The 26,092-nt window shown below is 39.9% G+C and overlaps 1 protein-coding gene and 1 pseudogene across 1 annotated transcript; one reads left to right on the plus strand and one right to left on the minus strand.

Moving 5' to 3' along the window:
* The first annotated feature begins 936 nt into the window (after positions 1-936).
* LOC145783324 (gamma-secretase subunit Aph-1b pseudogene) lies at positions 937-3,799 on the plus strand (annotated as a pseudogene).
* Positions 3,800-9,365: 5,566 nt separating this feature from the next.
* On the minus strand, positions 9,366-24,993 carry LOC145783087 (protein-glutamine gamma-glutamyltransferase K-like). The gene is made up of 16 exons (XM_082594860.1): positions 24,824-24,993; positions 24,372-24,548; positions 23,658-23,759; positions 23,081-23,233; positions 22,480-22,598; positions 20,776-20,895; positions 19,701-19,863; positions 18,828-18,960; positions 18,117-18,264; positions 16,763-16,853; positions 16,083-16,217; positions 15,435-15,586; positions 14,369-14,438; positions 12,257-12,477; positions 11,178-11,318; positions 9,366-10,659 (listed from the first exon to the last, which is right to left on the minus strand). The coding sequence occupies exons 1-16, from the start codon at positions 24,960-24,962 to the stop codon at positions 10,525-10,527; spliced, it is 2,199 nt and encodes a 732-aa protein (XP_082450986.1). The 5' UTR covers positions 24,963-24,993; the 3' UTR covers positions 9,366-10,524.
* Positions 24,994-26,092: the final 1,099 nt, after the last annotated feature.

The raw sequence follows: 26,092 nt of genomic DNA on the forward strand, positions 1-26,092 counted from the left end.
GACATAATCTTTGAACTTATTGCAAACAAATTTACGCTGTTTCAAATTGCTCCCGGACCAAATGTGGTCTTTACTTCCCGACTGAACTTGATTTCGAATATAAGGAGCAACGCTATTGAATTAAGAATGTCATTGAGTGTTATTGAACTCATTTAATTATCACAAATTAGATATTATTGCACGGTAGTTTCTCTTTACAATAATGTTATTTCGTGCTTCCCAAATGAACTTGAAGTGAGCAACGCGTTTGAATCAAAACTATTATTGATCAACTATAGCGCTTGAGTTAAGTATTTTTAAAAGAAAAAAAATAAGGAAAAAGGTATTTGCTTGTTACATTGACTCTGGCAAGGAAAAAAATAAGGAAAAGGTTCTGAGCTTGTTACGTTGAGTTTGGCGCCGTTTTGTCTGCGCCGTTTTGCCTCTGCGCCGTTTTGTCTCGCGCCGTTTTGTTCGCGCCTTAATGTCGTGGACCGTGAAAAAAAGGCTTTCACAATTGACTTTTCTTTCCATACCGACATTTTATGCGATAGCGCCAACATACCAAAACAATCATCTTTGGAGTCGTGACTGGTATTGGTGTCAGTCTTTGTCATTATCAACGTGGCTTGATGTTTTCTTCAATAATAGAACAATTTTTGCCTTAATTTTCTCACGCATTGTTTCCATAAAAAAATTCCAAGAACACGTCATTTTTTTCCCATGGGAAAGTAGCAGGAGTGCGACTGAAAGAAATGTAGCGTCTATCCGCTACTGCTACATTGAAGAAAAAAGTAGTGCGCTACTGCCCACTTCTGGCCTTGAATACTGTGGCAGTCTACTTGAACATTTCTGCATGTAACAAAGCTACTACAAATTAATCAATATTATAGTGATGTGCGGTACTATTTATGTTAATAGAAAAACTTTTAAATCTTTGATTTATGTTCCAGACGATAAATTTAGTGACAACAAATTTTATATAAAAACATCAACATGCCTTTGCTGGTATTCTTCGGCTGTATGTTCATAGCTTTTGGACCATCGCTTGCTATGTTCTTATTAACCATCGTTAAATTTCCGTTGAGGATTATCTTATTGGTTGTGGGATCATTTTTTTGGCTACTGGCTCTTCTTTTTTCTGCTTTGCTTTGGATTGCTGTAGTACCGCTGAAGGAAGAGCTGGCATTTTCATTGGTGTTCAGTGTCCTTTTTCAAGAGCTGGCAAGATTTGGTTTGTACAAACTGATGAGCAAGGCCGAGGCTGGATTGGGAGAGGCTCTGAGCGATGAAGAGAAGCAATCTATTGCAGGACACAAGTTGTCATATGTATCTGGTTTTGGATTTGGTTTAACAGCTGGCACCTTTTCTGTTGTGAATGTCCTTTCCAATTCAATTGGACCAGGCAATGTCGGAATATGTAATTCATCAACATGCTCAAGTCAATTCGCAAGCAATTTTTTTATGATTTCTGCATTTTTGGCTAGTGGTATGATACTTTTGCATACATTTTGGAATGTGATTTTGTTCAATGCTTTTCAGGAAAAGAAATGGCATATTACTGCAGCTGTAGTAGGTTTCCACATGTTAGTATCATGCATGAGTCTTCTGAATGCTGATCCAAATAATGATATCAATTTTGTGTCTCTGATTGTACTGTATGTAGTGCTCATTGTCTCCACAGTGTGGGCATATCTGGTTGTCAAATCAAAGCCAACTTTGGTTTAAGAAAATCTGCTTTCAATCCATGTTTCTTGTGGCATCTAGTAATGATGCGTAATCATTGCAGCCAGCGACTTCACTTGCCTCCTAGCACTGTCATCACATCCCCAGTAGGTTGACTGATCTGACGCTCACTATATTAATTTTTTGAAAATAATTTAAATTTATTTTTGTCTGGTATTAACTATGTTTGATGTTTTTCTGATGTCGTAACGTAGGACTAGAAAGTAACGAAGATCTTTGCATAAAGTAAACAATTTGTTTTGTTTTTTTTACTGTGTTTTAAACTAGGCGTGTAACTATTACATATTTCTACTGCAATGGTTTTCAACCTGGGATTCCCTGACCTCAAAGGGTTTATGAAAAGTTTAAAGTGGGGCCATAAATGCGTTCCTTGAAAAAATTATATAAAAAGTAAACTCTATTTCTGAGCACTTTTTCAAACAATTTACTCTCAACTTCTATTAAATGCATTAGAAGTTCCACTATGAAACGTTTGTTAACGGTAGGGAAAAGTAAAAATAGCTAGAGGGGCAAAGGGAAACATCTGTTCCCAAGCACAGTACCAAAATTTTGAATTTTTTTTTCCTTTTAAAGTATCACGCTCGATGGCTCACACATCATCATCAGGGGATGCAAAATATGTCATTTTCTCTGAGTACTGGAAACTCTAGCCCCACCACTGGGAACCTCTGATCTAATTCTAATCCAACAGAATGGAAATACTTCTATGATTGCAAACATGTATCCAACATCCTTTTTACTTGAAGTTTAGTAAAAATTGGTTTGGAAACACTGTGTTTTTTGTTTTTATAAACTTTAGTTGAGATTGGCATAAAGTTTATGTGATTGTACTGAAAAGTGTTGACAACACACCAAGACTTGTTAGTTTGATAAGAATGAACTTTAGAACTTTAAGTGTGATTTGGTATACTACTATATTGATAATTACCGGTAATGCACTTGGCGTGACTGGCTATTGCAACGTTTTCGAAATTAACTTTTACTTTGTATAGCTCAAGATACAACATAACTAATGTTCAATAGAAACGGATTTCCAATGAGTCACATATGGTTGCTGATTTTATAACCAAAGCCATTGCATGGTATTTTCTCTTCTTGTTCTACGAAGCAATAGCCTTCTGTTAGGCATTTTGATCTGGTTCTTTTACAGTTTTTTTTCGTGACTGGCCATGTTGGGTCTTACTCTTAAATATATTTTTTTCATCAATATTAACATCATTACATTGTATTCAGTAGTGGATCGAAGGAGGGATATTGAGTGCTTCAAAAATTGAAAAATAATGAAATAGTTGCCTAAAAGCATGACAATTTTGTCAAGGCACGTTCCTTCCAGGCTAAAACTTGATTTCAAATTTTTTGTTTCTTACAATGTTTAACAGATTAATTTCAAAAGTATTAAACCTTGTATGATCTCAGTGATGTTTTCTGTTTTTGTTTGTTTGTCGTATCCAGGCTTACGCCTGGTGATTGAAGATTTAGATTAAGTGGACGGGAAGGCAAGGAAGCCAATCTTCGAGACCACCTTCAGGCATGCCTTTAGACTTTAAGTGTCTTACCATAGACACAGCCGCATACTCTTGGGCGGTGTCGAACCGTTGCCCTTTCGAACGTCGTTCCAGGGCTCTCACCACTCGGCAATGCAGCCGACATGCTTTCTGTAAGTCCACGTAATGGAAGATTCATGTTACAAGTGTAAAAATAATCGTTTATGGCGCACCTTTGCATGAAAATTTAAAACGATTAAGTTTAACTTGTGTTGTAAATTTTCCTGAATTCTGTACTGTACTATGATTTGTATTTTGAAGTATGGATTATTACAGTATGTGTATTTGTGTAATCTTTCTGGGCTGAAATCTGTTCGACATATTATTTTTCACGTCGTCGTCGTGTGAGCCTCTGGGGCCGAGGGTCTATACTTTTACCACCCCAGATTCACGATGTTCCCGTTTTTCAAGTGTCGATTTGAGAGTAAAATTTACACAACGTGAAATGAATAAATTTTGAACCTGGTTTGAAAAATTGTTTGATGTTTGTTTTTTGTCAAAAGTCACTTGTTCACATTTCCATTTACAGATGTTTTAACGTTAGCCGGATTGTATGTGAATATGGTTAACAACATTAAGACTTCCCGGCAACTTTATAAATATTTGCTGCAGTGTTGTGAAAAGTTGCCACGAGCTCCACAAAAACATTACTGAACAAAGACGGTTATTTTTCTTGAATGTATTAACAAAAGAAAAATGATCGAATCGCAATTTCTGCAACAAAATACACAACGTAAGATTGTTAAACTCAACACTAGAACTAGAACAAAAGAAGCTGTTGTTCGCTAGCCTGCCAGAATGAAATGATACGAATAAAACAGAGTACTGCCTCGCGGAGTACACGTGACAAAAGGAGTGCAGAAGTAATCAAGGAAGCATGCTAACTGCAGGCATTTGTGCATCCCCCCCAGCTCGTAAGGCGAAACTGTAGACTTACGAGCTCGACCCCTTGATTACCCATTGACCGGAGGATGCGTCTAAATCCAATGCCGGCCGTCGGGACCGCGTGGAACGGCGCAAAACAGGCGATTTTTCAATGTGAGGGACTCCACTTGTAGGTTCGGTTGGTTCCACTGAATCGAAAGGTAGCGGCTGCTTTGGAGGTTCAGGTGAGTGCTGTGGCTCACAAAGCTTCGGGCTTGAGGCTGGTGTCGGGCAGGTGAGTGCGGGCGGACTGTGATCTGCATCGAGAAGCAACATCGGAGATTCTCCAATTTCTGGGCTAGGGCCTATTTCGTGATGCGGAGGGTGGGGAGGGCAGTAGTCCGTTTCAGGAGGCTGGGCAAAAGAAGATGATGGGAGGCTCTGTGGGTGAGCAATGATGTTTGGTTGAGGAGGGATGGGATCGGCACATGCTTTAGTATGTGGAATTACTCGCAAGAAACGTCGATTCCGTTTTGTGATTCTGCCCGACCCGTCAACTTTCACTACATATTTGTCATGCGGCAACGTTTCGACAACCATTCCCACTTTGTCCCATTTTCGAGGATAGTTGCCGTTTTGGTTTTGGATAAATACGCGTTTTCCACATTGTAAGGTACGTAAAGGACGAGTATGCTGAGACAGCGCCTTATCGGTTCGACCAGCTCGCAGGCGAAGGGCGTCTTCCTTTGCCTTCCATGTATCCCGCCATGTACGACGAATGTGACGATTGGAGAACTTGACTAGGCGGTTTACAAAACCGAATGCGTCGCGCAGAGGGTGACCGAACACGATCTCTGCTGGAGAGATGTCACAGTCAGGATCAGGTGTGTTTCGCAACTGTAACAATGCACGTAAGAAGGAATCGTTGTTCAGGTCTCCGTTTGGGCTCACATTAGTCATGAGCAAGCGTTTTACAGTTTTGACAGCCACCTCAGCTCGACCATTAGATTGAGGGAAGTAAGATGACGATATGCGGTGCTGCACACCCCAATTTTTAAGAAAGAGTTCAGTAACGGCAGCCGTAAATTCGGGACCCCCATCTGTAGATATTTCCTCAGGAACACCAAACGTGGCAAAGTACGAGCGCAAGAGTTGAGTCAAAGCAGCTGCTCCTGCGGCACTCGATCCTGATGGCGTGGCAAATACCTCCGACCACCCAGAGAATCTGTCCCCAATGACCAAAAAGTGACGGCCCCCATAGTCAAAATAATCTGCAAAAATTTTCTCGAATGGTGTAGCTGGGGGATCACATGGCGTCGGGGGAGGAGCTGCTTGAGATGGAGCATTACGATTACATGAAGTACACGAGTCACGAATAGCATGGATATCATTAGTCATACCGGGCCAAAATACTATAGCACGTGCCCGGCGTTCCATGGCAGACACACCTTGATGACCAGCATGCAACGTTGAGAGTACTCTAGGCCTAAGCGATGGTGGTACAACAATACGATCATGATATAGAATAACGTCGTCTTCAACAAAGAACCCGTCACGATAGGGGAGATATGGGCGAATGTCGCCGGTGTTGGGAAAGGTGAATCCCGTTTCAATAGCTACCATTAACTTGCTAAGGTTTGGATCGGCGGCTGTTTCCCGAACGATTTCAGGCCATTGCAAGCAAAAGGCATGGGCGGCATCTGCCTGTATGGCAGTAACCAGCGCCATTTCTGCTACATTATTTTCTGCACACGACGCTACAGCAATGAGATCGCATGATACTGGGTGACGTGAGGCAGCATCGGCTGCGCAGTTGGTTGTGCCAGGTAAGTGTGCGATATCAAAGCGCCACATTAGTGTACGCTGTTTTAAACGAAACAGGCGAGTGTTAGTGATTTCGTCCAACGTACGGTCACCGAATATTTTTACCAATGGCTTATGATCCGTTACAATAACCAAATTATCACAGCCTTGCGTAAAATACTTTGTCTGTTCTAGGCCCCACGCAACTGCTAGGGCTTCGCCTTCTATGGGAGCATAACGTCGTTCGGCCGATGAGAGGAATCGGGATCCTGCAAGAGTCACTTTCCAACCTGATGAGCAGCAGTCCGGTATAGTGGAAGCACATACGCAATGTTTTTGGAGAAGGAAATATCCGATGCCTTTGTTGGACCAGTCAGGGCGCAAACATGTTCGACGGCAGGGGTCAAAGATTTCTACCCCATGGCGAATAGCATCAACGATTGCCGATTTGGAGGCGGCAAATGCGGAATCCAGCTCCTGAGACCATTCGAACTTATGCTTTGGGCTAAGGAACGGCTTGAACGGTGCCATTAGGTCACGCAGTTGAGCATAGTTTCCTACTTGGTTGATTAATCCGAACCAGCTGCGTATGTCTGTGATATTATTCGGGACTGGAAATTCTTGGATGGCGAGCAAGTATTTAGGGAGGGGCTCGACCATTGCTTCTGAGATACGGAATCCAGCGAAATCTACGGTGCGTTGGGCAAATTGAAACTTGTCAGGGTTAAGGACAATGCCCGCCCGTCCCACTAAAGTGAGGAATTTTATGGTTCGCCACCAATGTTCCTCCAGTTGGCTATCATAGAACACTGTGTCGTCGACACAGCGTTCTTTGCGCACAAAATCGGTTAATATGGTATTGAAACGGCGATTGTAGCCATCCCCAGAGGATAGGAATCCTTGCGGTGCCCTAGTGTAGCGCCATCTTCCAAAGGGAGTGATGAAAGTTGTGAGATGCCGATCAGAAGGACGCAGTGGAACACTGTGATAGCCGTTCCATGCGTCAGTCACCGATTTCCAAGTGTTTCCGGGGACACGACGGGACAGCTGGAATGGAGCTTCGGAGGCGAAGGTTTCTCTCTGGCAGAATTTGTTTAAGGGGGACAGGTCGACAGTACGGCGTGGTGAGCCATCATTTTTGCGTGTGATAACCATGCGATGACACCATGTGGTGGGTTCGCCGTGGGGGACTTTTTCAAGGATTCCCAGAGCCTCGTCGCGGAGGAGATCAGCGTGTACTTTTTCTTGCCAATGCAAGGGGATAGACGCTGGTGTATGAACGGCCACTGGTTTCGCGTTGGGGTCAACATGTATTTCTATGGGAGGACCAGCCATACAATGTAGCGCGCGGTGCGGGCAAGTGTTGAAAGTGGATGCGGCGTACCTCTGGAGTAGCCAGTTTGCCATCTTGTCATTGTTTTCAGGTGTGCATGGGAACGGAAGCTTGGTTGGGGGAGCTGGGACTGCACCACGTTGAGGGCAAGTGCACGACTCCAGTTGCTTGCTGGGTACTGTGCATCCACCGTTGACAAGTCTGACGACGTTGATTTCTGGTTCGATAAGATTGTGCGCCATTTCTTGCTTGATCTGATGTTCCCCTAGAGTTGGGAACTTCGGGGATAGGGCACCTAAATGCAACAGTGTGTCATGAGATAAGTATAACTTGTCAACGTCTGGACTGATGTAAATCATGCACCGACGTTCAACATTGCAGCCGTGCGCTGTACCCCGAATGATGGCACGAAATGCTCCTGTAATGGAAATAGTAGAGCGATTTGCAGCTATTAGGTTTGGTGCGGGTACAAGGGTCTCTTGTCCAAAGCCGGATTGCACAAAGTTCTTCAGTGACCATACATTTATTTGGGCACCAGTATCTGCGATTGCTGTTACTTGTGCTATCACGCTAGTGTACCTGCCTTGATGTATTTGTAATCAAGAAATTGCGATTCGATCATGAACAAAGACGGTTATTTTTCTTGAATGTATTAACAAAAGAAAAATGATCGAATCGCAATTTCTGCAACAAAATACACAACGTAAGATTGTTAAACTCAACACTAGAACTAGAACAAAAGAAGCTGTTGTTCGCTAGCCTGCCAGAATGAAATGATACGAATAAAACAGAGTACTGCCTCGCGGAGTACACGTGACAAAAGGAGTGCAGAAGTAATCAAGGAAGCATGCTAACTGCAGGCATTTGTGCAATTACAAACACTTTGTAAGGCAAGAGTTCAAAAGTCATAATGATGAAAGGGACGATGGTCGAATTCAAGAAATTATAAAACGAGCTGTTGATGACGCAGAATGGATATTAAACAAGTACAAAAAATAAACTGTTGTGACGCGGCTGGTGTCGTTTCTACACCGACAACTGATGCATTTTTACCATATATTCCTGCATATTGGTGTGGTTGTACTTTGTACAATACACTTATAGTCTTACTTTCGCATTACCAAATGAAATTGTTATTTTCTATGTGTCCGTGTCTCGTTTGCTGATATTTGCTATCATCATTCAACGTGATGTACTTTTTCAGTTAATCGTGAAAAAATTTAGTCTTATGCTTAGTACAATACTGTCTGTACAAACCAAACTGATTCCGGTTTCTCTGTGAAAGTATTGTACTTTGTTTCGAGCGTACAGCGAAACCAAATTGCTACAATTTCAAATGAACGAAAATGTTGTCTTAAAAACTTTTTAACATAAGGCCAACTCACCCTTCTCATAGCAGCCAAGCCAGGTCATGTCGAAACTAAACCGAGTGTTCCCAATCAACTAAATGTAACTCATTAAAAAAGATACTGGACACCAGTAAAAACCAGATCGGTACTTAAGAGGGTGCTTCGGTACTGAGCCGAAGAGCTGATATCAGCCTGACTAGACTTATAAACAATAACATAGCCTAACGTACACCAAAAACTAAATACCAGTACTCAAGTTTTTTTTCGTTTTTGTCGCCACAGTGTAGGCGGGGGAGAAGTGTTTTGCTGAGACCAAAACCACTGCAATAATAAAGAAATCAAGCTAAATGGGGAAAACTCGCCCTGCGTAGGCAAGACGGTCGTTGTGGTCATTCAATTTGGCATAACTTGAGTTTGCGAATAGGAAAAATTTACAAATTGTGTTGACATTCGCAACATTTGCTTACTACCATTTCAATTGCATCCACCCTTGGTGCTTTGGATGCAGTAGCTTACTGTGGAATAAGATGCATTATAAAGGACCACTGGAGAATGGTGTGCGTTTGAACGGGGTCGAAACGCGGTCCTATCGAACATCGCGCGCTGAAAAAAGCCGTTTAACAGTCGCTTTTATCAGAATTGAAATGGTGCATAACAACATCAGTTTTGAAGGTTGAACGAAAAGTAAAAAAAAAACGGTTGAAGTGCATTGTGATAGGCTGTTCTACTCATTAAAACACAACGTAATTGAGATATAGGTTTATTGGAACTACACAGAACTGTTACAAACGTTTTGTCTCGTTTACTGCGGCAGCTTTGGTGCCTGGTGTCAAAATATTGGCGGTAGGGATTAGTAACTGCGGTATAGGTCAAACTGAACAAAATCGATTGCACAATTGAGTTTGTAATATGCAGTTTCACTCCTCATAGAATAAAAAAATATATGTGTTTCAAAAGGATTCGTGTAACCATTTGTTTTCACTTTACGTACGGTTAATAATATTTTGAATTTTTATTTCATATGATGGCAGTTGTATTTTCTAAAAAATCTAAAAATGGTTTCAGCAACAACAAAAAACTTTAAAAAAAAAGAGCTACAGTGATACTAGAATGCATAACATCAACGTTAAAATTTGCTTCACAAAGAATTAACTATTTGTATAAAAATCTTCCACTTAAAATGCAGAGAAAACAAATATCGGAAGCGTAAAAATGGGATGGACTTTGAATAAACTATTTTTCAAACACAAATTCTATGCCACGGATATATGAAAGAGTTAGCCAGCGTTTCACATTCTTGATTAGACATTGGAAAACAGGCAACAACTGCATTGGTACTGCTACTACTCACTCTCTACAAATTCTATAAGTGAATTGCTACATGATAAAATATATCATCACCACACAGCCTAAGCACAATGTACAGTACACGCTATTTCGCCACACTACGTTGCAGATGCACATTCAGCGAGAAATGTCCCAGGTCCAGCAAGTGTTACAAATTGGGTCAGATCCTGAGGGTTCTAAATTAGCTTAATCTACAGAAAGAATCGTTAAAAAGAAACTCTTAAAACGTATAGTCGTGATTCTCATAAGTGACATTTCACATTGTGTAAAAACACATCAGTTATTTCTGCAATCTCATTAAAACATAGGCTACATGCATATTGGGCAGGTTGGAGGAAATTGCTACTGATAAGCAAGTGCGAAAGTTTACCCTGTTAAATTTTCTACATGTTTATATAAACAAACTACTTTGTCTATAATGACACGGTAAAACGACATCAAAGAACATTAATTCAATAAAAATCGTCCGCTCAAAGCCAATGAGCTTTGCTAGAGCTCTCTACTGAAAGATGTTGAATGAATGTTTATCAACATTATGGTGTATTTCGTGCGTGTTGATTCAGACAACTTTGACATCCATGGAACCTCTCACATTCTGCAGCTGTTTCGAGGAGAAACCGACAATTATCCGACGAGAACCGAGCTTCCTTGGGACAATGGTGGCTTCGATTTTGCAACTGCCATTCGCTTTGATCTGTGGAAAAGTAGAATTATAAAAATACTGTACTTATGATATTTTATGTCCACTGAGAAAATAACAATACTACACAAGTATTTCCAAAGTGAAAAAGGTTCATAGGATAAAAACCGGTAATGTGTGTATAATCCGAGACAGCAGTAGCCTATGCTCCTACGAGAAAGCAAAATGTTCGCTCCGATAGCTCAGCTGGTTGAGCGTTCGACTTTAGCCTAAGATTAAGCAGCACCGGTTCGGTTCTCGGGGTGTGCGCTTGAGCCACACAATTTTGAGGACAGCTCGCTATTTAGCGGCACCTAGTGGATGGAATACTTCATAGACAACATTTCAACAAACGGAATCTTCACTCTGTCAATCTCGTTGACCGGGGCTGAGTCAGTGGTTCAAAGTCTCTACATTCTACACGAAGGCAAAACTGCTAGGAATAAGCTCTCAAAAGCTTTCTCAGTCCGAGTATACAGATTCAATCAATCGACATAAACAAAAGATAGCCTACACACAAGACTGCCTCTCACCGTGCCCGCGGGTACAGTCACCACGTCCTTCAGCCCCGCTCCTTCGAACCTGAACACGCCCCCAGTTAATGGGATTCCCAGAGGGTTGTTGAAGGAAGCCACCACCTTGACTGGTTTCAACAACTTGACCGGAGACACGACCTGTAATGATGACAACAGTCAGTGAAGTTGATTTTGTTTCATTTCTGACCATCGATGAACGTCATCATTATATACCAAAACACAGCAGAGGCACAGAAAAAAGTTGAAGCGGCAAAATGGTAACGTGAAAACGTGCTTGAGATCGAAATACGGTACGCTAATACAGTTTAGTAAAACAGCAACGAACCTGCAAAAGACATTTGATGTTTTATTTTTAAACTTTATAACAATTTGCAGATATTTTAAGAAGTGAGAAGATTACGGGTCTGTGCGAAACTAGCGTTTGTGCTGAGCAGCGTTCGAAAATGAGTAGATTGTTGTTTTTATGTCAAAAACTAGATTTTGATCCGAGTACTTCCGTCTGTGGGCTATGGCGGGTTATGTGCTGGATGTTTTAACTCTATCTACCGTACCAAGTTGGGATGGTGCAACGGATAAGGCGTTGGCTTTCCAATTATGCAAACCTGGTTCGACTCCCGGCTTCAGCTGGTTGTTGAAAACAGCGCTCACCTCTACCTAGGGTGTAATAAATTGGGTGGGAATCATTGCTGCAGGAAAGTTGGCCGAGAGAAAGGAACTGGCCACCCTACTCTCCTAGTGCCGAAGGTTTAGTACAATGAGAACCTTATCTTCTCATATCCGACACTTGAATTAAGTATGGGACCACCTTTACTTACCATACCAACACTCGTCGTTCTTGCACCTTGCTTAGAAATGTTTCTATTTGTGTGCAAAACTTTTTGTTGACTATCTTCAAATTCAAGGAGAATAGCAAAACAAACCGAACTCTAGCTAGCAAAATGGGACATTAGGCTAATCTTTAGCGCCAAAAACTTGGTACTGTACTTGCATCACAATTATGGCGACTAGCCTACCATTCAGCTACATTTCCGGCTTAAAGCCATGCCGCTGATTATAAGCCTCTTCATTCCACGCACCTGCAATTCAATAGTAGGCTTGTCGAAATCCACAATAGCTTGGGTGGCGAACATTTGGTAGGTTTCTTCCACGCCACCGAGGAAGGAAAACTTGATGCTGTTGTTTCCCTTAGCAGACTCCCAGTAAGTCGCGACTGGCAAATTAACTTCTATCTCTGTGGATTTGGAAGCCGCAACTTCTTTTCGGAAATCCTTGTCGTAAATTGATGCAACAACCGAACCTATGATAAAAATGGGTCTGAATTTTTGAAAAAAAAAATGGGTGCAACAGCAACACACGGTAGAGAGTAGGACTTAAAGTAATCTGCATAAGCCAGTGACAAAGTTAAAAAAATAGTTTTAAGGGGTAAGCGTCAAACAACACGAGTTATTTCGCTATGTAGATACTAACTAACTATCAATCTATTGCAACATGAATTATAATGGTATTAATATTTTTTTGGGGAGGGATTGCATCCCAACCCTCCCTCGTGGCTACGCCCATGACATATGCCACCGAAACGTTGTTGACAACAGCTCAAAGCAACAGTGCATATCCTTGGCGGCAGTTAGTTTAGTTGTTTTATTTCCACAAAGGTAAGGATTCAACTGACTGGCAAAAGCAGCAGTTGAGAACTGTGTGGTATGAACTAGTGGTGCGCTACTGATGAGCCCAGCCTCATGGGCGAAACACGTGCCTATCGCTGTCAATTCTTGCTACACTCGACTGTCGAGAAACACAGAGCCAAAGCAACATGGTGTTAAATACTGTAGTTGAGTGGGATAGTTGATTTAGTTTGTGCTCACAGAACACCAGTTCAATTCCTCATCAAGTCACTTCTTTCACATAATCATACACTGTGTTTACGGTGTCATAATGTGAAGGTTGGTGTCATAATGTGAAGGTACACCAACCTTCTGTGAAGGTTGGTGTACACCAGGGATCAGTTTTGTCACCTCTGATATTTGCTATTGTGGTTGACGTTGTAACTGAAGGAGTGAGGGAGGGCTTATTAAGTGAAATTTTGTATGCAGACGACCTGGTCTTGACAAGTAATAGTATGGAGGGAATGGAGAGAAAGTTTGAGAAATGGAAAGAAGCATTTGAAACCAAGGGTATGAAGGTGAATCTTGAAAAAACAAAAGTGATGGTGAGTGGAGCAGAAGGAACAGTTGTTGAGAGCAAAGTAGATCCCTGTGGAATATGTGGCAAGAGAGTGATGAGAAATTCAATGCAATGCAAGGAATGTGGAAAGTGGGTACATGCAAGATGTGCTAATGTCAAGAGAGCCGCAACAAGATTGGCGAAGTGTTTTGTTTGTGGGAAATGCAGTAAAGGAAGGAATGAAGTGGAAGGCCATGATGATGAGTTCTGCCATGGCATCGAAACAGTGACAGACTTCTGTTATCTGGGTGATCGGATAAATGGAAGTGGTGGATGTGAAGCAGCGGTGACAACAAGGGCAAGATTGGGCTGGGCAAAGTTCAGGGAATGTGGGGAAATGTTGCATGGCAGAAAATTTTCACTAAGGATGAAAGGAAAAGTATATCGGAGCTGTGTGCGGCCTGCAATGCTATATGGTAGCGAGACATGGGTATTGAGAGAGAGTGAACTGGCAATCCTGAGAAGAACGGAAAGGTCAATGGTGAGAGCAATGTGTGGGGTGAAAACGAGAAGGGAAAAAAGGACTGAAGAATTGTTGGATATGCTAGAGATGAGAGAGACCATAGACCAACTGGCAAGGGCAAATGGAGTAAGATGGTATGGACATGTGATAAGGAGGGAGGAAGGAAGTTTTCTTAGAAAGGCACTAGATCTAAAGGTGGATGGGAAGAGGAAACGCGGTCGTCCAAGAAGAACGTGGAAACAACAAGTGAAGGATGAGTTTAAAAAGGTCGGACTGAAGGAGGAAGATGCAAGGGACAGGGTGAAATGGAGAAAAGGGATTAAGACAATTGCTGCGCGGAAACAATCGGCCACCCCCACTAGTGGGGAACAAACCGACGATGGATTATGATGATGATGATAATCCGGGTTATTAAAAATAAAAACAAGTAAAATTTCAGGTAGCGAATTGTTTTCGAGAGAAAATAGCCTCTGTTCATATCACGACCAAAGAGCATCGAACTTACCATTATACTGCATTGTTTTTCCCACGACAGATAAGAAAACGTTCTGAGTCTTCTTGCTGGTGTTGTTCAACTAAAGATAGAAAGTTCTTTTTGTTTTGATTTAAAGTATTATAAAGATTTAAAGCAGTAGAAAGATCTAAAACAGTATAAAGATTTAAAGTGCTATAAACAAAGTACTACAGTATATTTTAAAATACTATAAATATACGATTTAAAGTTAAATAGAATATGATTATTTATCTCATTCAGACTTGTGATTGACCATCAAACAATCTTTGTCCATCTTTAAATGTGGCATTGAGTGTCTACCTGAGACACGCCAGCGTGCTCTGGATAAGCAGTGAACTGACATCCTTCTTAATGTCGGACATACTCTCTCACTACTCGCCCACGCTACCGGTCATGGTTGAATGGTATTCAGCTTAGATTGAGAAAAGTAGATAGGAAGTGGACGAAAAGAGTGAAAAGTAGAGTTTAACTCCTCTACTACAAACAAAGCATCCCACTTCATTTATAAATCACCTCAAGTATTTACTCTTTACCAGCATCAACAACAGCTAACTACCAGATACATGACGGACGATATTTTCACAATTTAAAAGGTTTCTCGTTCCAAAGCTCAAGAAAGATACAACGCCGGCAGGTTTAAATCGTAGTAACTGCTTATTTATACCACCTCTCTGTCACGTGAAAGAAGTCATTTGTTACTTGTTTGAAAAAAACTTGATCTTTTTTAATCGCACCACATTTGGATCATATCAAATTGTTTTGAGGAAGCGAATGGGCTCATTAAACATGGCTAATTACAAGTCTATAGATAAGAAACTTTGAAGATATAAGAATCCATCAATCGGACAGAATATATTGAAAACATGTTAACAACTTAGCAACTTAACAAACCGTCTACCTTAATCTTGAGTTTCTCGGCATTCGAGTGTAGCAAGAATGCCAAGAAACCCATATTTTTTGGGACAGTCTTGATGGCTAGTGTGACACAATGTTCGCTGTTCCATAGTGAGTAGTCTGGTAGTGCTGACGCCAGGAAAGTCGCTCTTTCTCAACGTACCTTAATCTTAAACGAAATATCTTTTCCAAAAGCCACGGATCCAGGGACACTTGGTTGAAGTTGTATGACCTTGGGGATTTCTTTGCGAGGTACTTTGGTGAACTTCACAAACTTCCGGGCATGGTGGAATGAAAGTTCCTCTTCTGGTGTTCCTGGAGGAAACACGAATGCATATTTTACATCACCAACCGCATACAGTGACGCAGGGCCTGATTCCTTTCTTGTCTCTCTACAAATCCTATTTACCACAAAGTCTTACAAAATAATAACCAGTTTAATTTGTGTCGTTTCAACTGACCTTATCAAGGGGGGTAAAACTACCCGTTTAGCAGCAAAATGGCACATCACAGAAACACATTGATGAAGTTTATTATTCAATTAATTTGTATGTTAAGTTATCAAAATTTTATATTATTTTGGGATATTTCGATGAGAAATCACATTGAAATTTAGTCTCTAAACATTAACAACTTCAAATTATGATAACTGGGTTAATTCTTGTCTAATTTTAAAAATATATTATTTTTTAAAGTCAGGTTGATGAGCTCTTAAAGTCGATCAAATCTCAATTTAATGTTCCATAAATGGGTTTAAAACTGAGTTTATTTTCTTCTGGATCACTTGGGTATGGAATGACCCAGTACTTACCTTCAGCATACTTGTACTTCAGTGTAACATCTTCCCTCTTGTATTCGCCGACAGCTTTCGTGCTTATGTGTTGCCCGATGACATCAGTATCGCTACCAATGTCTGACCATTCTATCAGCTTCCCGTCTTCCGACCCTGCGCGATTGGCAACATTGTGACGCAATTTACCCAGCTGCTGACGCAATTTACTCATCGCTGATGGAAAGCATCAACTTTCGTTCATCTTATTAATAAGGGGTTTTCAAGCTGGGTAAATGTCATCTGTCAAGAAATTAAGATTGCTGAAGAGGAAAGGTCGGGTTAAATGGTATTGGTTCAAGATGCAAGCGGAAAAAAGATGATGGGGTAATTTATCTTCATGCAGCTGGCAAGAAGTAAAGCATATTGAAAGAGTTAAGATTCTACAGCCCACACTGATCGAAAGTCAGTCATATCGGACACAAAGCTGTGGTTAGCATCGCCTGTAGTCACCAGAAAAACGTAATAAATTTCATAAGCAATGATGTCTTGGGGACTTCGATATTGCTAGCCACCCCAGACAGAAAAACCGGTCATTTCTAACGTTGAATCAATGTAGAAATGACGGATTTTTCTGCCTGGGATGTAGCTTGTGTGGAAAAGTGAAATAATCAAACATTTTACGTAATTAGTAAAAAAGGCGAAGTCCGCTGGCCACCTACTCTCTGGCTTCTTTAGCTTCATCCAGTGTTTCTTGGTGCCGTTCACTTCGGCGTAAATGAACGGACAGTCGTAATCTAGATTGATCTGACCCTGAAAAATAATCTGTAGTTGCAATTTCAAACTTTGATGCTGTACTGAAGTAACTCTCATAATAATAGAATTAGTAATATACCATGGTATATTATAATTAGATAATAGTGTTATCAGTCAATATCAGAAATCTCCAACAGTAGCATCATGGCGGCCATGTTGAAATTAAAATGTTGCCAACATTTAAAAATATTTCCAACCCAAACAATATGGATACCCTACTCAAAAACGCCAACGGCATCCCGTTCTAATGCAACGAGCCAATTAACTCATCCCATGACAACCACGGCTTTTGTCAACATGCGTCGTTCTGGGTTTGCGATTGGGGGAAATTATGCCAATAAGTTGCTGCTGTTCGCATGATCACAGTTTTCATTTTTCCGCTTGATAATTTGAATAATTGTTTGTGCACTTTTTATTGTCCATTGATCTGGTCATCGGTCCCTTGCATGAGCAAGCTCCCTGATATCACATGTTGAGCTTTGGATTGGTGCATCCAGAAGATGGAATCAGGACCATCAAAGTGAAAATAATCTAATTTTGACATGTGCTCAACTGTGATAGTGAGGAAGCGTCAACGCTCGTCGCTAGCGTCACAGCCCTGTTTGAAGAGCGTTTAAACTCTCATAAGTTAAAAAGACAGCAAGCATAAACAAGGTAGACCAAAAGGTGCAGCCTTTGCGTCACTGTCCTTCTTTACTGGTAAAAAGAGCATTCAATGACGGAATGAACTGCTGGATTAATTGATAATTAATATTAGGACAGTTGGTGGTAGAAGCGTAACAGTAGTTCGAGGCTTGATTGCGACTCTCGTTCACAATGTACCGCGTGCAAAGCTACGCTTGATTGATTGCTGCACAATGTAGCGGACGTCAAATAGTTCAGAGCATCCGCTCATACCTAGCTGTAATTATTGCAGCAACATCCCGAGCACATCGGTGGTGGGAATATCTTGATTTCTACAAGTATGAGTTTATTGCAAAGAAACAAATCTTCGAGTCATCAGGGCGCATTAACTCAAAACCGTTGAAACCAAAACATGCCTAGCTAACTGCAATACATGAGGCAATTTTCGGCTGTTTAGAAAGCGTGGGATGTAAGCATATAAATGCTGAAACCACATGGCAAAAGACGCAGCCATTCGTGCTTGAACTCACTGTGGAGAAAACCAAACAAAAAATAAAGGCAGCAACGCTATGACTGAAATGCTGATTTGAAGGAAAGCATGTGGTGAATTCCACACACCACTGCCATCACACGCACCTCCTTTATGGCGACAACTGAGCCAGGGCCGCATTGAAATTTCCTATCGCTGGCTTCCTGGGGGGTCGCATCCACGGCCTGCCATCCCCCGTACCCCTCAGGCAAGGACTCCCTGGCCATCCAAGCATCATTCCAAACGTGAAAGTTCCTGCAATCAATAGGATATGAATAGTCAAAACAATAGTTTTGTTGGTTGGGCAGCTCTTCTGGTCCTTCAGTGCCACGATTACCACGTCACATTCGTCACAACTTTCAAATTCTTGTTAGTTGCAGCAATTTGTATGAAATCAATAAAAAATCTTTCGGCATTCTGCTCTTACCACTTCCCTGGGGGATAATTATACCCCTTATCCTACATCACGAGAAAAACAGTGATCCCATGAAATACCTGACAGAAAATCAACAAAAATGTTTATTTTTACAGACGCGTGCAATGGAAAAACTTGAAGATATGTTTTGGACACTAAGTCGTTGTGTTACCCCAGACCACCAAATCATTTGTGTGATGATTAAGTCACCAATTCAATAAAATGGTCAATTTTTCAACTGGATAGACAAACGAATCGACCACACTACCCAGACAGCAGACCAACAGTTTATTGCATTAATTTGCTGTCTGGGTGCTGTATCACAGTCAGCATCAGTCGTTCAGAAGCAAACGTTTCCAAACGCTGAAGCGATGTAATAGCGACAATTTTCTACAGCACTAACCAGACCGAATCGTCATTGTCCATCGGCTTCCCGTTCTCATCATAATGGTAGTCAATTGTGATGTTACCATCGGTGTCGTGGGCAGATTCGAAGGTTGTCACACTACGGGCAGGTATTCCAAGACAACGAAGCACTGTTGAATAAGTAAATCAGTAGGCAAGCCACGCACAACAAGCACTGAATTATCTTTACAAGACGACCACAAGCATACATGCCATACAAGGGTTACTCCACAATTGCGATTTTTTTTATAATTTCTAATATGCAGGTTAGCAAAATCTATCGGCTGCATAGCCGAGTGGTGAGATCTCTGGCTCAACGTTCGAAAGGGTAGCGATTTGACACCGCTCAAGAGCATGCCTGAAGGAGTGAAGGTAGACACAAAACCGGCTTCCTTGGCTTCCGGTCGGCAAAGCTTGGATACAACAAAAAGTCTATTGTGACTGCAACCTAAGTTGTACTGGACCTCGTGTCTTAATAGACGATGAAAACGTTCCAATAAGTTAAATTAGCACGACACAAAAGCTCGTGTTGTTATTTAGGATACAACGAAGCAAACACTCTACCAAAGACTAAATAAAATTACAGGATAAAGAACTTTGAAGCTTTTGTCTAGTCGATAATTGGCCCGTGTGCAATTACCAGCACATATTTTATACATAAGTTGTTGATATTAATTCATGTTTCAATGCTCACCTTTATTTGCTAGTACCATAACCATCACAATAGTTCTACGTCATCAATCGCTGGGGAAAGTAAACATTCTGCAGCCAGAGTCAACAAATCGCTTGATTTTTTACAACGATTCAACGTCTATCGACGTACAAAAACGATTAATTTGCTGGATGGGGTTACCAACTAAAAAGTAAGCACCTGCAGTGAAGACACCAGAAAACACCCAGCACTGGCCATACTTGACTGGCATGCCGGTGTCAACATACTGCTGCAGTATGGCAACGCTGCCGCTCCAGTCCGTTGGACTTTTACCGTCTTCGTAGTCCCCAGACCAATTACCGACCAAGACTCCATTATCATCCTGGGAAAAGTAAAGTGTGCTTGTAAGCCTGACGTTGATTCGACGTCGATTATTATCACTAACAGATAAATACTGAATAGGCTCATTCGTTGTGTAACTTGAAAATATGATATTATTTCAGTTATAAATGGACAGGGTCTGCAAATCCTTCGAGTATTTCGAGAACAACTCAAGCACACAATTCTCATTGCACACTGTAATTTTGCTTAAACTGAGCTGCAGAAACATCTGCTGTGATTAGTCAGTGAATCCGCATGAAAGGTTGGAATGAATTAGAATTCAAAACCATTTGTCATTGCAATGACAGGACAAAAAGGAAACGGCCTCTGTCCTGTTTACAATGTCCTGTACGGTAGAAACAAACACTAACGTGACTCATGGTACGCGCGCACAGCATCTAACATCAGCAGCAAAGCTTGGCAACAATATAACAAAACACAGATTTTTTCGTTACAAGCTGTGTGAGTCAATGTTTAAAAATAATGTTGATTGTGTTTGGATTGATCTTGAGAAACTTTTCCTTTGGATTGAGAAGCCTTTTTTGTAAACCTAATCATGGCAGTTAAAGCACAGTATATAATTTCAACGTGGTGTTAATGCAATATAGAAATTGTGCTGACGCTGTTACGACGCCTTTATCCAGGTCAGTGACGGAGTGGCTTCATTACGAGGTCAGATCAGAAGCAATTTTCCCTTTTGCGAAGAGCAGCGGGGGCAAGTTGGGACTTGGGGTTATGCTGTCTTTACGTAAAAATATAACAAAAAAACCTTAGCCAAGGTAGGATGACATGGGACATGAAAATCAATCGTGGCCAAAAATTTTAATGTTGTTGTAATGCTTTTTCGTGATATCCACAAAAGCGCTTTAGTTTTTCAGTGATTTACAATTGAACTTGCATGTGCAATACCCACATTTGAGTTGACCAAACCAGAGAGATGTCTTGCGATCATGACAGGGTCGCTGTGATCTCTGTATCGCAGATCTCCCATGCCAAGCAGCTTCATACTTGCCTTCATCACGGCACTTTCAAACTGAGAATATAAGAACTTTCGTTAGTGCCACGTCTCACGCTTGAAGCATGGATGTCAGTGCAGAAAGAGAACAAATACTAATAAACTGTGTAACTGAATACTGAAAAGTTTGGATGTTCATCAGGACAATTATCGTTTCTAGCACTAGTTGCAACGTTCGTGAAGCAATCATTCAATCTGTTTGTTGTTGCTTTTATCAGATGAACGTTGCAACTGAAACGAAAACTGTGTAACAACATGGAAGCCAGAGTAAAACCAAAATTCATTTATAAGAAAATTCTGTAGGGATTCAAAAGTACCATAGGGCTGGTTTACTTTGGAAAATCTCAACACAGCGCATATAAATCATACTAAAAAATGCTTGAAAATAGCATGTTTCCACGGTTTTGTCAATTTGCAAAAAAGGCGTTGCCGTTACATTCGCAATCGTTAAAAAAACAGCTATCTAGTAGGTCAGTTGGTCTCAACAAATATATAGGAACAGAAGTATGAAAAGACTAGCAGGCACCCTTAATATAATTTTCGTCGCTTTGAAAAGTAAAACAAACGAAGCGTATCAGAGAGACGACATTGTATGTCAAGTACAAAAAAAGGCTTAACTTTATATCGAAAGTGCTATGTTAGAAAATCCATAGAAAACCAATAGAAAAGCGCCCCAGACAACAAAATCCGTTATTTTTACATTGATTCAACGTCTGTACACGTTGAATCAATGTAAAAATGACGGATTTTGTTGTCTGGGGTGGGTTGAAATTTCGGTCATGAAACGACAAGTTGCATATTTACATTCAGACAAAAACGCGCCAAACCGTATTCAACAAACTCTTTGTTGCTCCAGCATGCGAACGCGCTAAATTGGCGGCAAAACACCGCCACTAGTTCATCGACATTACGTAACAAAAATTGTGTTAGAGGGAATAGTGAATCAAATTGCATACTGAGAAGTTTGCGTGTTTGTCAGAAAAATTATCGTTTCTAGCACTAGTTGAAACGTTCATCTGAGTGAAAGTAAAAGCAAAGACAAACAAATTGATTTATTGCTTCAGTGATGTTTCGCGCAGCATCACAATGCGCATCCTCAGAGCGAATAACATACCACATAAAATTTACAAAGTTATATACTTGATACTTGCGAATCTTAATTAAGAGACAATTCCCTGCTTTGTCAGGGCCAAACGCTCAGAGTTATTGAAAACAATATTTATCTTCGCATAGAGAAAAATGCTGCAAGAGTCATCAGATACAAGGGTTGCGCAAATATTTGATGATTGAGTGAAGAAAAAAAAATGAACGCAAACAGTGTCGGGCCAAGACCCAAGCAATTCTGTTGCCTCTAACTCAGCAAGCAAAGTTGAATGTTTTTTTACTTTGATTCCGCGCGTACAGGCGTTAAATAAATGTAAAAAACGAACCAACTTTGCTAGCCGGGCAATACGTCTGATAGACCACTAAAGTTACCTCCAACAGGCAGCAATAGCAACACGATACTTCTATGACTTCCGATTATAGCAACTTTCACATTTCATCAATTTATCACACAAATCCACACAAGTAATGATCGGGGGTTAATAGCAATGTAGTTACCTGGCCAAAATACCAATCCATTTCACCAATACGATTAGACGTTCCGAAAAACTGCATGCCATTTTCGTTCAGTACATACTCTTGCCGCCATCTGTCGTTTGACATATATACCGGGTCAACTGAACAATATAATGCAGTCTGTTATGCTATTTCTGTTGTTTCAATGACCAACAAAACTGGATTCGCAAACACCAATTTGAAATATGAAGTTTGGTGAGAGTTGCCATGTGTTCAAATACGTTACTCAAAATTTTTCTAATTGTGATACTACTGTAGATAGAATAGAAAAATAAAACTTTTTTAACATATTTTTGTAATATATATGTATTGTAATATATATATATTATATATATCAAATGCTGGCATTTGAACAACAATCTAACCTCTTAGTGTGATTTATTAAAAATCGATTTCATTATAGTAATAGCATCTTCAGCTTATTCAAATATAAAGCTTTGGTAGAGAGTTTGCTTTGTTGAACCATAGAGAGATTATTCAAATATATTTAACTCATTATATATTTCATTTTTTGCATCTACTAGAATATTTGTATCAACATTGTGGTATGAAGTTACATTTCGATTGCAGCCTGGATACATACATTTTGACCAGGGGTTGAAAATAACAATGATGTCATTGGTAACTTTCACAATGGGGAGTTTTCTTCTTCCTCTTCTTGGCTTCATTACCAACAACCACTGCCCGATACCAGTTGACTTTGCAGATGTGTGTATTTCAACAGTTAGAATATCACCTGAAATACAAAGAAAACATTAAGTTTAAATAAGCCATGATATATTATCTAGGTTGGTGTGGACATATGCTTAAAACTATAAACAAGTATTTTACAATGTCACTACAATATGTGTTTTCTAGCACGGCATATTGTAAATGAAAGTAATATATTAAGGACATAGGATACACCCCAATTAAAGAAAAGACAGTAAAAATTAACGCTTCAACATATGTACTGTACTCATACTTATGTATCGTACTCATACTTTTAGTGTGAACGTTTGGGCACACATTATAGAATTTTTATAACCAAAATAGAAAACAGATATGTGGTGGGATTATCAAAATATTACCAGTATCAAACAAACACTCAACTACACGAAAAAAAACTGAAACCATGCTGAAAACTACAGTTATCAGTAAAAAGGTTAAGGTTTACCAACCTACTGAAGCCAGTAGAACATGGCCTTCTACATCATCACCATGTTTCGGATCAATCTTAGGAAGTCTCACTAATGACCCATGATGAACCATAGGGCGTCCACCTAAGAAACAACACAAAATTTCATGGCAACACTTCACTTTAAATATCTGGTTAGTTGGATAGCATTGCACCAAAACCAGCAATAAAAATTGCTTGATAATTTGTCTAGATGTGTTTGTGAAATTGTTCAATTGTAAATTGTATATGTATGATATATACCAGTACTGCAGATTACAGTTTCCCAAATTGCATGTCTTAGAATACACTCAAGTGTGCCACAAAAATTTCATACTTTAAAACCAATCATTAAAAAGGGGGTATGAAAGCCTTCAGGTGGCGATCCCTTTAATTCACTACAGGTGAACCTCACAATCACGTGACAAGCTATGATGGAATAAAAATAAAAGCCTTGATCAATCTCAACCAGAAATAAAACCAACTAATGCCATGGCAAACATTACCAACAGGATTTAATGATATGCAGCATGACTCAAATAGCTTCAATTGCAATATTTTTAAATAAAGAGTATATATAAATTTAACTCAAAAAGCTGATGTGCTGCAATGGCATTCAGTCTACTTCTAATACACTCTTGTAGCATAGGCCTATACAATGTTCAATATTTATATATTATAAAGTAATGCACTTCATATAATAAGTAAACTACAGTACCTATGCGCAGTTCAAATTCAACTGATTCTTCAGATTTCAACTCTCTTGATAATGTCAGCATAAGTTTAAATGGAAAGCCTCGTCTCACAACAAGTTCATCAGACTCATACTCTGATGTATAGTGTTTAGCACTGGTTTCTTCTTTCAGTAAATCAACTGCTTTGATCAGCAACGGAGCTGTAACATAATTTGAAGTTGACATCATAGGCCTACTACAAAATATGTTATTTGAAACTCAGTGGCAATTTTTACGACATATAGGAAAAGACATACCGTAATGTTTGAGCCCCTATTCTCGAGAACAAGTTTTAAAACCTGCTAAAGTAGCCTACAGCATAGAAATTGTTTAACTATTTTGAAAATTTACATTTAAAAGTTGGTCTACTATGCAACATTTCAAACATCAAGACTTTAAAGGTATTTATTCAACATTTTAAGCTTCAGAAACTTACCAGGTTTAGATGATGCACGAGAGGATACGCGTCTTGGTGCCATGTTCACAATTTTTCGAAACAAACACACAGTAGTGTTTGGATATAGAGCACAAGTGAATTGTTTGCAGCAAAATTTACTTGCAACTAAAAATAGCATAAACACTTCTGCAAATGCTGACTGGAAAAATAAAATGTAAACCAAGTACCGGTAATTAACTTCAAGATCAACTTGTACAGTATGTACTAAAGTTATTTACTTCCTCAAATCTCTCATATGGGTAAGCTAATAACTGAATGATAATGAAAAATGAAGAAGGTCTATTGCTGATCACAAACTACCGCAGATATGTTTGCTGCAAACATGGCATGTTACGACTGTCACGTAACACCATAATAATTTCGCACTCAACCGCTGTTGTTTTCACCTCATTATCACAAAGTGGCATTCTTTCTAACATTTACAAAGTTCTTCTCAGCTTTATTTATTGCTGTGGTCAGTTAATGTAACGAAGCAACAATATAGTTATCACCAAACGAAACGTTGCAAGCCACCATGATCACATTGCAATTACAACTAGGGATGCCAGCGACAAATTTCCAATAAACTTAGATTGTGTGCTAAAAAAAAACCTAGATAGGCAAAAAAAAAACAGGTCCAGAAAATATGTAGTAAAGCGGTTAAAAAAACCTGCATGTGCTTTTAGCACCATTTTAAATCATTACACAGAAGCCTCAGAAAGCTGCAAATAGTAACACAACACTATATATGATTATACAATATACAACACATACTTATGTTGGTATGGTACGGTAGTTAATAATATAGAATATAACTATATACAAAAACAAGAGCTTGGTAGGCCTATAAGGGTTCACAGCAAAGATTTTGGCTCAAAATTGCCTTCATGGTAAAGCATCTGGCTAGCAAGGTTCAGTGTGTGTTTAACCAAAATTTCTAAAACTGACTAGATGTATGAGTGTATACCTACTATAGGCTAGCCATTAAGGTTAGTTTTGACTTTTGAACTAAGCTTTTGCTGTGTGAGTTGTAGACTGTGGCTGAGGAGAATCATCATGCCTGCTTACAGTTTGGTGTACAGCTAAATTGGTTCTTAGCAATTACCCTGCTTAGCCTTTTTCATTTGAACATAACGTTGAAAAGAATAACTTTTGTTTGTTTTGTTTTATTATCTTTATCCTGCATTTCGGGAAAGCGGACTTGAGCGCTATGCATCGGTGTACGCCTTCCGAACTTCCAACTCAAATTCACAATAAATAAATGTTCAG

The sequence above is a fragment of the Aplidium turbinatum genome, chromosome 14 (assembly GCF_918807975.1).
Source record: "Aplidium turbinatum chromosome 14, kaAplTurb1.1, whole genome shotgun sequence".
NCBI classification, from domain to species: domain Eukaryota; kingdom Metazoa; phylum Chordata; class Ascidiacea; order Aplousobranchia; family Polyclinidae; genus Aplidium; species Aplidium turbinatum.